Source organism: Chelonoidis abingdonii, chromosome 10 (assembly GCF_003597395.2).
Source record: "Chelonoidis abingdonii isolate Lonesome George chromosome 10, CheloAbing_2.0, whole genome shotgun sequence".
In the NCBI taxonomy this organism is placed as follows: domain Eukaryota; kingdom Metazoa; phylum Chordata; order Testudines; family Testudinidae; genus Chelonoidis; species Chelonoidis abingdonii.
The window spans coordinates 76,602,557-76,615,307 of record NC_133778.1 but is presented as its reverse complement, the minus strand read 5'-3'; the positions used below and the strand labels follow the sequence as shown (position 1 = coordinate 76,615,307).

General features: G+C 39.7%; 1 protein-coding gene across 1 annotated transcript in view; it reads left to right on the top strand.

Annotated features, from left to right (window-relative positions):
- The window catches only part of MAP3K2 (mitogen-activated protein kinase kinase kinase 2), a 99,021-nt gene extending 89,910 nt beyond the window's left edge, over positions 1 to 9,111 (top strand). The window contains exon 17 of the mRNA XM_075070323.1: positions 260 to 9,111. Within this exon, the coding sequence (XP_074926424.1) occupies positions 260 to 485 (226 nt within the window). The 3' untranslated portion in view covers positions 486 to 9,111. The remainder of the gene's footprint in view (positions 1 to 259) is intronic.
- The last annotated feature ends 3,640 nt before the right edge of the window (positions 9,112 to 12,751 follow it).

The window sequence follows — 12,751 nt, the reverse complement described above, 5'->3', positions numbered from 1 at the left end:
GTAATTGCATTCAAGTTGGCTGGCGTGGAGCAGGACATAAGTTGTGATTTGCAGTGGCTAGTGTGACCTTCAAATAAAGTGCGTAATTATAGATGTGATAAGTCTGTTTTTTCAGTTGAAATTGCGTTGCAATGATGTGTGGGCAACAGTCTTCCATTTGTGGCATTTCAGTAAGCTTCCATATTGTAGCTTTTGTTTCCACAGGGGGAGAACATGATTCTGTCTGTAACCTGCTTTTTTACTTTCACCTCTGTTTCAGGAGTGTAGGTTGTACGGTGGTGGAAATGCTCACTGAGAAACCCCCTTGGGCAGAGTATGAAGCAATGGCTGCCATCTTTAAAATTGCCACCCAACCAACCAATCCACAGCTGCCACCTCATGTCTCGGACCATAGTCGAGATTTCCTCAAGCGGATTTTTATCGAGGCCAAGTTGCGACCATCTGCAGATGAACTGCTAAGACATACATTTGCACATTATCACTAACAGCCTGCCTCAACTTAGCTTGCATCTACTGCATTTATTTTCTATTTGACTGCACTTTTATTTTTATTTTTTTACAAAAAATGGAGAAAAAAGACAAGAGAGAAAACGTATTTCTCTTGATTCTTTGTTTCACTTAGATTATAAGCAAGAATCTAAATTTTTGTATGTAGAATGAGGGTCTCTTCTCCTCTCCCTCACCCTCCAACAGGACCTAGAACCTTTCGTTTCTGTAATGTACTGATGTGGTTCACAAAGATAAAGCACTTTAGTACATAGTCATTCCTTAACTAAAGGGAAAACAGACATATGACTTGGACTGTCAAGAACTGTAACTTTTTCTACCGCTGACTGTCTCAGGATGCAGGGGAAAATACATAAGCAGCTAGTATGCAGGGAGAAGAAAATCATTATCTGTGATTTGTTCCTTGTACTGTAGGTAGTTGCTGCTGAGGGTTTTAAGTTATATTTTAGCTTGTTAATCAGTTTCTGAATATCACACTTGAGGCATGAACCCACAGTTCTGGAAATTAATTAGAAAGCCCAAAGAGCTTAGAACCCTCAGTAGAGACTGCTCTGCATAATAGAGCACCTGCCTGACACTTCCTTTGTGACCAAAAGAAAATAAGGCAGGAACATAACTCTAAATCAGTAGTTAGTAGGAGCTGTTATAAAGTTATTTTATTATCTTCATAGAACAAGAATTACAGGTAAATCAAAGATTATAGATCCAAACTCCTAGAGAGTACAAAGCTCAGGGGAGTAGGCTCCATAATGAAGAAACAAAAAATAACCAAAAAGATCAACAGATAAATAGAAATAATATCCCCTGCAGCTGCCAAAGATATGCCTACCATATAAGTTAAAGGGGGGGGGGGGTCACTTTCCTTAGGTGATGGTAAGACACAAAACGGTGTGAGATAGTCCATCACCATCCAGTGATTGGCAAAGAAAAAAATTAATCCTTATCTACTGTATGCATCATCTGACTATCAAAATGAACTGCAAGGAATAAGAGATTCAGAACAATTGTCAGAGACTGAGAGAGAATGTATTTTGAAGGTCATGCACCTGAATATAATAATCCTTCTCAAATTGTTTTAAATGTGATTGTTTTAATAACACAATCCAGTTATTAGGATGTTTGAAAAAGTCCCTGAAATAAAATGAATTCTAATTCCTTGTGTCTAATTCCAGTAGTGTCAAATGATGACAAAGCACGTCAAGACTTTTTTGGTCATATTTTTCAAGCAGGAATGATGATAAAAACAACTTTGAAATGCCTCTTTCCTAGGGAAAGCTTTAAAAGCAATCAACATAGAAACATCAAGGACAGACCATACAGAAAAAGTGGAGTATTTTTAAAGCTGCTTGTGTGACACGGCAATAGGACATCAATTTTGAAAACGAAGTCTAACTAAACAAAGAGCAGCGGCACACTGTGTCATGCTGAGTTTTACGTTAAAAATGACCAAAGATGTAAAAGGAACAAAGCAGCTAAACAGTATGAGTCTGTAATTTCGCAATCCAGAAGGCTCAAACTGTGCCAGATCTCACAGTCATAAAATGTTTATTCATCTTTTCCATCTCTAGAACAGGGCAACGAAAGAGTAAAATTTGGAGACACAATCTCAGGCCTCGAACAGCTCCACTGAAAAGTACTAATGAGAAGCATTTACTAACTGACTTCACATTAGAGAGAGAAATCAAACCCTCCCATCTTTATGAAGGTATACAATATACAGAATTTGAGAGAGAGAGTTTGGAAATAAATTCTTTGATCTATATAACTTAAGTTTGATTCTTGCTAGTATGGCTGATTCACTGGTTGCCTATCTTTCCCTCCCAGTTATGTAAAGACGGAATATGTTGATGCTTTGGACATCAAACCATTCTGACAAGGCTTTGTATAATGGTCCCAAGATCCACTCTGCTTTATGTCTTTATTAGGGCTATCAAAAGCTTGAGATGGGTGAAAATTAAGAAATGAATGTATCAGTGCTACAATGAGAAATTACAGTGTTGGCTCACGTGCCAGACTCTTGAGGTTTCTGAATTTTAATTTTTCTAATTTAGCTGCTAAATTCTGTATCAGCAGCATAACTAGGAGTCTGGGTCTATCTTAATCCATGTACCTGTAATAGATGATCAGTTGTTCTTCTACTGGGGCCACTAACACACATTTTTGGCAGGTGGCCTATTCCAGTTATCTGTTTTCTGTGATTATTGTGACTTTTGTCTGGTTGGTCATTTTGTTGGTCATGGTAAGCAGCAGTGCAGGGTTTACATGCATGAGATGAGAGTTCAGTCTGGGAAAACCCATGGGCCAAAATCAAAGTAAGCTTGCGTGCACTTTCTTTGGCTTCTTTGTCACTTGATGGAAGCAGCCTATGGAAAGAATCTGCATGAACCTTTGTGCTGTAAAGGACCTTTGCTTCATAAGCAAAATTTAGTGGAAGTGGGGACAGTAGGGAAAGTTATGTAGAGACAGTCTTTAAAATACAGTAGAACCTCAGAGTTATGAACACTAGAGTTACGAACTGACTGGTGAACCACACACCTCATTTTTAACCAGAAGTACGTAATCAGGCAGCAGAGATGGGAAAATAAAAAAAATAAAAAATTGCTGTACAGCACAGTACTGTGTTAAATGAGAACTACTACAGAAGTAAAGGGAAAGTTTTTAAAAAAAAAGATTTGACAATGTAAGGAAACTGTCTGTGCTTATTTCATTTAAATTAAGATGATTAAAGCAGCATTTTTCTTCTGCACAGTAAAGGTTCAAAGCTGTATTTAAGTCAACGTTCAGTTGTAAACTTTGGAAAGGATCACCTTGACATTTTGTTCAGAGTTATGAACATTTCAGACTTATGAACAATCTCCATTCCTGAGATGTTTGTAACTCTGAGGTTCTACTGTAGACTAATAGTTTACATAATGTACAAACCATATATCTGAAATTGATTTCAAACGAATTAAGAAGGTACCGAAAACCAAGCTGAAAATGTACCTATATAATAGTCAGTGGTATCTGAAAGGGTAAGAAAGTTATATTACCAAAAAGTACAAAAAATGAACTTTAAAGGGAAAATTTAATCAGGTTTAACTGCAGCACTCTGAAATTTTAAAGATACTCTTGGATCAATTAAAGAAACTACTCTCGGAAGCTTGAAGTTTTCTAAAAATATACCCTGTTTGCAAGGCAGAGTTGGCTTCTCTATACTGCAGTGTCATTTCTTAGCTGTGACTGGGAAAAATAAGACTGCTGCTTTTGTGTCTTTTTTAAAAAGATAGTGCTTTCTGTCTTGACAATGGTAAATTTGTTTGAGATCAGGAAAAGAGAACTTGCAGAATAATACAAAATTTTTAAAACTTTTAGGCATAGCTTTCCCCTTAAAATATAATTCCATCTGGATTGTAATTTATTGGACATATCAGAAAGCTACTGAGGCAATATAATACCTCTTTAATTATGACTAATTTCACCAGTTTTGTTGTTTGTGATTAAGATCTCGTCATATGAATCACAAGAAGGACTGAACCTCCCAACTGACCTAAGCTACTTATGTATAACCCTTTAAACAATTACTATATAAATTAAAAATGTATATTTTGAGCTAGAAATAGGAATTATTGAAGCTAGTCAAATTCTGCCTTTTGAGAAACAGGCAGTACATTCATTCCCTTGCATGTTGCATTTTTGGAAACTTGGTAAAGTCATGTTGAGGTAAAATGGTTTTTGCATTATCTGCTTTTAATTATGGTACAGTAGGTCTCTTCATGTCTATAAAGCATCTAGCACACCACTGGCACTATAACTAATAAAATTTTATGTCTATAATTCCGAAGGTGCATGGAGCTGCATGATTAAAATCCCATTGAAGATGAGGATCATGAAGCAAGATTTCTCTGTGCCACTTTTAATAACCTACCAAGTAACATTACAGTATTTTAGAATCATTAACTTGTGAGTGCTAAGTCCAATTATGAGAAAACGTCAGTGGGACAGAATGTTTTCACAGGGTTATGGTCTCCTATGTAAATACCAAAGCAGAACTGGACTTACAGAAAATAAGTGTTAAGATTTGTTGGGAGAGTAGAAATGCTTATTTTCAGATCAGGAGCTATTGATCTGGCAACTATTTTTTAGTAAACTGACTTTATTTTTGTTATACCCGTTTAGTAATAAATATTTAACAACTTGTCTGTAAATTGGTTCTAAGAGTGAGTTAGTCTCTGCATAATTCTGATATGCTGCATTCTTATTGGCTTACATAATAGGCTAGGTTGTACTTCAGCCAGTCAGAAACAAGCTTAATAATTAAACTACAGTTTTCTGTATGATTTTTTAATAAGCTGATTTCTATCTGATTGAAATGGGGAAAAAATATGAACAGCTGCTGGCTGGCACAGACTCCATTTAGTTTTTTTGGTTTTAGTTTTGTTTTTTGTTTTTTTAAAAAGCGTGCTTTGGTTCAAGTTCAGTCTTGTCTGAGGGGAAAATGAAAACCATCGATAATTTTAACAAAATCCTGACTTTACAAAAAAGAATTGTGAATGGAATTGCAACGCATCTACAGTAGCAGTATGGTTAAATCTAAAACACAAACTATACTTTTTGCATACATAATTCCTTCCATTTTGTTTTAGGCAAAATTTTTGTGTAATAGTTCAGGGTACGTTTCTAATTGAGTTAAACTGTCCTTTTGGTTATAATGTTGAAAAATAATTTAACAGCTGTCTCTTCAGCTAGTGCCTTTTTATCTGTATGCCTTAGTTTTGTTTATGTATAGACACCATATTTAAATCATATGGCTGTCTAATCATTCAGTGCCACCAAAATAGTCTTTAAAAATATCTGCAAGGTTCCAAGGCAGAAAATCACTAACTGCATCAAAAGTTGTACTTTAACTAGTACCTGTAGCAGAGTTTTAGGCTGAGATTTTCCTACAGTTTTTAAATGATAAAAAAAATACTTAGCACCTACCGTGCTCTCCTACTATACAAACATTCCAGCAAGGATGTTAGTGTTATCCCCATTTTACAGATTGGAAAACTGAGACACAGGCTAGATAACTTGCCCAATATCATAGGCTTAGACATACCACTTGCTATACGTGGTACTGTACTGTCATAAATGAAGTTTGGCTAAGAAAAGTGTACAGTAGTATTGGCTTGATCTTAACAAATTAGCAGATAGTTCAAATATGCTACCTTTGTTTCCAATGATACTATGTTCTCTTCTTTTAAATAATCCTAACCCTGCCATTGTCTTGAATGAAAGCTTTCCTGCTAGAAGCAGAAGGTACAGTGCAGTATAGTAAGCCATTCCTTCAGGCAACATAGAGCAATGTCAAACTGCAGTTGAGAGACTTGAGCAAATTGGTCAGATTTACAGTTGTTTAGGACTAAATTTGTTAGCTTTTTAATCCTCTAGTTCTTTAAACTTTATCATGAATATAAAAAAGCATATTTTGTGTGCTTGAATGCAAGTTCATATGGTGTTTTTTGGGTTAGCAAAGGTATTACTGCCCATACCATTTCTTATTGCTGGGAACTTCCTCTCTTGTATTCATGACAAATATGCAGTGTCAAATCACTTAAGAAACCAAAGCTTTTCTATCCCCTCTACAAGAGCCAAAAGTGATGTTTCGTAGATTAGTACTGTTACTCATCCTTATCTACCAATAAGCTGTTGCTAAATAGAATAGACCAGGTACTAGTAGAAGTTATGTCCAGCACTGCTCATTTTTAAGGATAGGTTTGGATGTTCATTGTTGCTGTTTTGAGATGCAAAATTCATTCCAGCATTAAAATGAAAAGTTTGAACAAAACTCTACACAATCTTATTGACATCATTAACATAATGCACAAACTTGGTGATTAAATTCCTTTCCTATGACATTCTTTATAGCCAAGTTTGAGCTTGGGGGCATTTAAGGAAAGTCATGAAGAAAAGTAGATTTATGATCTGAACTGCTCATAGTGCCATAGCAAACAAGAACACTTCAGAGGTTGTTGGGGGGAAGCAGTCCTTCTAATTTAAGAGCCAGATCTCACCCCTAGATACATGGGACTTCCACTGCCCTTAAGGGGAGAGCCATGAATGCACACTGGAGAGAACAGAATTTCCCCCAAGATAGGATTTCTAAGTCATTAAACTCCAGATCAGGAACAAAGAGTGCTTTTGCATTTAACCTCTGTGTAGTTTGTTTTAAATTTTCTTTGATATTACTTCAGTACCTTTTTTGGATCATATTTAAGTTCTGCCATTAGCAACACCTTGGGGAAAATCTGTAGCAAGAAAAGATGTAGTTCAGTTGACCGCTCATGTATTGAAAGGACTGGATTTAGTAAACTCATTTTGACTAGCTCTTGTTTTTTTCCATTAGTTTTTTTTAAAAGGGGTGAAAAACTGGATACAAATTAGTGAAAATTTGGACCTGATCATTCAATCGTTATGCTGGTGGAACTCCTGCTGGTAAGGATTGCAGGACCAGGCTCCTTATGGGGAGGAGAGAAGAAAGATAATATGAGTTTACACTGAACGTAAGGTGAGGAATATTTCAGAAAGTTTTGCATCTTCCCCCCAATAATAGATCTTCTCTCTCCCTGTCCCCCAAGAATAGATAAAGGTGGATATAAAGACAAGCATTGCATTTTTTGTCAGTTTCACAGTATTTATCTTTCCCTAATACTGGTTTTAATCTTGATGTCATTCATTCTAAAATGTAAATGGTTTATTAAAACGTGTCTGCCATCTCAGACGTGTCACAGTTCATTTAATGGAATATCATTGTAAATAAATGTTGGAGACTTGGATAAGTTTGAAAGCTGGCTTTTTAATTTTCACAATGCTATGAATAAATGTGTAAATTTGCCCTTTTGATCTAATGTACATTTTTATGTAGTCGCTAAATTCTCTATATTTAATCTATCAGTTTTTCTCTGTAAATGTTTTTACTCTCAGTTGAATGCTGGGCACAGTTTGTAATGTATGTACACAAAGGTTTTTTTCTATCAATGTTGACTTTTTTGCACATTTTTGAAAATGTTTAATTTGTACACTGATTTAATACTCTGACCAATTGTTGATGGGCGTATGAGAATCACGTATGTGTGCAATGTACTACTGTTTGGATGTATGTTTTTTTTATTACTTTTGAGATGTTGCTATCAGTAACTGCACTGCTGTTGCTGCTTTAAATGGAATATCTTGTGTAAAAGTGTATTAGCCTATGGTTATATCTTGGTTGAGGAACTCAGGAGTTGAGCATTGCTTACTAGTTCCATAATGTGTCTAACAACTTTCCCAACTTTAAAGTTTACTTGTAATTCTGTATATGAACTGTGAGTGTGTGCACATGTGCACGTGCACACACACACACACACACATATATAACTCAGTAATCTTATTCCACAGTTTCATTTCTACATTTTTATGAACTTGTTTTTTAAGGGTACTATGTTTAGTTAGAATAATTAAATATATAAAAGCTTTGAGAGATAATTTACTAGATAAATATATTTTCAGCTGGCTGATGTTCAGAAAATATTTTTTTAATTTTGTTTTTAATCATTCAAAATGTATTTGTATTTCCAAAATTGGACATGAATTGTACTTAGAAGTATATTAAAACACTCTGGAGGGACAACAGTGTGATTTCTCTTATAAGAATTTTGTAAAAAACCAAAATGCTAAAGTGTCAGTGATAGAGAAAACACACTGTTGTGAAAAGGGGAAAGCAATCTTTGAATTCTCAGAGCTACTTGAAAAATGGGGGGAAAAAATCAATCTTAAAAAAGTCAGATTTTTCCATCTCCTGTTCTTTGTGTTACATTTAATGTTAATGCTTCTCTTTCTTTATCCTTTTACCTTTCTAGTTTTCTGGTATTAGAAAAGATAAAAGCATGTTACTGTTTTGCTAATTGATTGGCACATGAGATAAGAACATGCTTTAAAAATGTGGCTTACTCCTTTCAAGAATACCAGTCAAAAACTTTTGACTTCCAATTTGATTAACATTTTTGTGGCTTAAAAAAAAAATCCTGTATAATGTTTAAAGTGATACCAAGTAAAAATTCTCATGCTAGATATACAGTGCACTGTTGAATGTCTCTAAATCTATAGTTTAGGAAAAGAGCCAGCATACTCTGTCAAACAAAGGACCTACTAATTGCCTGGTACGGTGTAGTTTCTTCCAATTTCATGCACATTTTGACTTTGTTACATTCTCAAAATTGTGCTTGTAAAAATGTATAAAAATCTTTTTTGATTTTTTTTACTTTATGTATTTACCTGTTTTATTTTCTTGCTGGTAAATGGCTTATTTCATTTGGGTTAGGTTTTTTTTGTATCTGATGTAAAAGAAGCCATGTTTATATTTTGTGTTTGACCAATGACTTTGTTTATATGAAATTTGTATATTGGTACACATCTTTGTTTAGGTTGATCATGCATGAGGACCTACAAGAATTAGCACAATGAAAGATTGCTTTTTCTTCCAAATTTTTATTCATTTTTGAAAGGTTATGGTGCAGAGGTTTACTGGATGTAACCTTATGAACTATGGAATGACTATAGATAATGGCACTTTGAGTGTTAATAAAAGAAAATATTTATTTCCAATTTTATTTCCTCTCATTTATGTTTTCCAGACAGCAAATTTACACACTTCACATACTACATTTCCCTACAATACTAGACAATTCTGTTCTAAGTAAAGCAAAATATAACATGCTAGTAATGGTACAGAAAGCATCTCTCAACATCTATTAGCTAGAATGTTTAAATCTACAGCAGTCCTCTTATAAATGCAAAAAATCATTGAAATAAAAAATGATCATCCTCTCATGCTGTAAAACAAATGCCTCTGATTTTTGTTATACAGTAAAAATCGGCCTGCGTATCTGAGATTGGAATCAGGAGCACAGTATTCAACTCCTGCTCATGCCTAACAAAGATTGTTTGACGCATGTAAACTCCAGCAGATAGATGTATATGTGAAATACACCTCTACCTCAATATAACGCCGTCCTTGGGAGCCAAAAAATCTTACCGTGTTATAGGTGAAACCGCGTTATAGCAAACTTGCTTTGATCCACCGGAGTGCGCAGCCCCGCCCCCTCTCCCCCCCACCGGAGCACTGCTTTACGACGTTATATCCGATTTCGTGTTATATCGGGTTATATTATATTGGGGTAGAGGTGTACCATCTGCAAGGACACACTCCTGTTGTAGAATGGGAGGAAAGCCAATTTTACCATGTGTGTTTTTTATTTGACTTCTGGGTATTTCTTTATACAAACAAGGGAGTATTCAGGCTATATTCAGAACTGGGGAGGAGAGTCACTTTGTTAGGAGAGAAATTGCAAATATTCCGCAGCTTCTTGATGTAGTGCAACCTCATGATTGTCTCAGAGCTTGACAATAAGTCTAAAAGTATTTTTAAAATGTAGTGAGTTTATATGACTTTGACTTAGTTTTAACTGATACTCTCTAAGGCATGGGTTCTGCGGTTTTCAGCGCACGCAGGCAGACTACTGCACTTGTATGAAGCCCCATTGAAATCAACAGGGCTCTATGGGTCTGCAGCAGCCTGACTGTGCATTGTAAATTGTAAGATTGGGACCTGTCACCTAAATTTAACTTTTTTTGTTTAGAACTATTATTTCTGCAAAAATGCTGAGGAATTTTTAATGACCATACCAGGCAAGGGCCGGTAACATCTGTTTAAAGTTTTAAGGAAGTAATAAGGGAGCTGGCTCAAAATATCCTGTCATTCAGAACTAGAACTTTAATGTGGAAAAGGGGCAACTTTTAAATATGATTGAGAGCAAAACTAGAGCTCTTAAGTAATCTTCACTAATATAATTCTTCACATCCTCGCAGTTCAGTAGAAACAGTAGCTATCTGCTGAGTGAGCTCCCTGAATCTATCCGTCTATTTTATAAATGGGTCCTTTAATCTACCAGACAAAGGTAAACAAGATCCAATGGTTTAAAGCTCAAGGTAGACAAAGTCAGACTGGAAAGAAGGTGTGAATTTTTAACAGAGGGTAATTAACCACTGAAACAATTTACCAACAGGGGGGATGGATTCTCCATCGCTGGCCATTTTTTAAAATCAAGATGTGATGTTTTTCTAAAAAGCTCTGCTGTAAGTCAGACAAGAGCTGTTTCTAGCAAGTGCTCTCTGGTGCTAGGTGCTTTACAAAGATGAAAGGCCACCTGGACTTTACCTTTCAGTTGAATGGTACGGAATGCACTGAGCATGACCCAGATAGTTGCTGGAGCTGGGGGTGCTCCTGCACCCCCGGCTTGAAATGGTTTTCATTATACACAGGGTTTACAGTTTGTTTCAATGGCCCCTCAGCACACCTCCCCCACCCGCTGGATACCAATTGTTCCAGCACCCTGGTGCCTGACAAAATGGGCTGGGGGTGAGGATAATGGAAATAATCACTAGAGCTGGGGGTGAACAATTTGCACAATGGATGGTCCCTACACATTTCAAAGGCTTTTTAAAACAGATGTCTGCTGTCCCCTGTTGAGGGGCTGCAGGGGTGCCTGGGGAGTGGGGGGTGCCGACAGTTGCTAGGGTTTGCATAGGGGCTGCCTGGGGAGTGGGAGGTGCGGAGGGCTGCTGGGGTTTGCGTGGGGGGTGTCTGGGGAATGGGGGGTGCCGGGGGCTGCATGGGTTTGCGTGGGGGGTAGAGCTGCCTGGGGTTTGCGTGGCGGGTGTATGGGGAGTGGGGGCTGCGAGGGCTGCTGGGGTTTTGCGTGGGGGGTGAAGAGCTCTGGGGTTTTGCGTAGGGTGGGTGCTGGGGAATGGGGATCGATTGAAGCAATACAGGTCGGAGGCGGAGAGGTGTGTGGCGCCGCCGCCACCGCCGCGACCCGCGCGGCACCGCGGGGGGCGAGCGGGGCTGCTAGGGGTTTGCACGTTGGGGCGCTGGCCTGGAGATCAATGGGGAGAACATGAGGAACGTGAGGACAGTGGCAGGCAATTGTTGGCGGGGTGATTTGAAGGTCAGATGTGGCGAGGGAAGGTGATGGACTAGGGAGGTAGGGCTATGGGGGGTGGAGGTTGCTAAGCGACGGGTATTTCGTTGCTCTCCGCTTGACTGTACCAGTCGGCGTCTCGGCCTTTTCCTGGCTCGTGCGGAAGTTGGACGATAGGGGCAAGGCCGGCGGAGGTGGGCGGGTGCCTCGCGGGAATTACATGGGGGGGACGCGGCGCGGCGGTGACTGCGCTGGCTGGGCCTGACGATGGGGGGCCGGCCGGGAGCGAGGTGAGACTGGCGGCGCCGCCGAGATCTGCCGAAGGACGAATCGCGCAGCGCCCCGTGAGGAGCGGGCCCCTGCACCAAATGCGCCCGCCCAGCCGGCGGCCCAACGCGCGTCTGTTGCTCCCCGCGTTGGTGAAGCCGCCGCAGTTTCCCCCACACGCCCCCCACCATGCAAGCACCCCCTACCCGCCGGCGGCCCCAGGGTAGCCAGCCGGGTCACGGCGGATGCTGTGCTCGCCGTGTGCGTGAGCCCGGCCGCCAGTCCCCGCCGCCCCTCGTCGGCTGCTGGGGGCGCCCCCCCACCCCGGCCGGCCCCGCATTCTGCCCGAGATCCTCGCGCTCCCAGCGTGAGACCCCCGCCAGTCCCCCCCCGCCCGAACCCAACCGGTCGGCCCCCCGGCCCACGGTGAGCCCACGTGGCTCATCCCCCCGCCCCCCCGCCCACGGCGGCCCGCTTCCGGCCACAGCGCGACCGAACCCGCCATTCACACCTCCTCAGCGTGAGCCCCCGCCAGTCCCCCCCGCCCCCCGTGGTTCCGCTCCCCTGTCTGCCTTGAGTGCTCTAGCACCTCGATTTTCCAGGGACCCCACTGCCTGTTTGGCGGGCTTCCTGCTTTGGATGTACTTAAAAAGTATGTTTGGTGTTAGTTTTTGTGTCTCCTGCTAGTTGCTCTTCAGATTCTTTCCGCGTTTTCTGCCTTTGTAGGCTCCAGTCTCCCTGAGCTTTTCAGTCACCATCCTGGCCAGGTGGTATATACCTACTGCTATAGTCCTGTTATTCAAGCACGGGATTTCTGCCCATAGACATTCTGTGCTACAGTTCGATTCGTTTAAGATTTTTACTTTACTTGATTCTATGCTTTCTTTCACGTGTAGTGCCTCTCCCTCCCCAGCACGACCTGTCGTTCCATATATTTTGTACTACTGTCTCTCCTTGCTTATCCTCATTCCATGAGGTTTCCAGAATGCCCATCATAT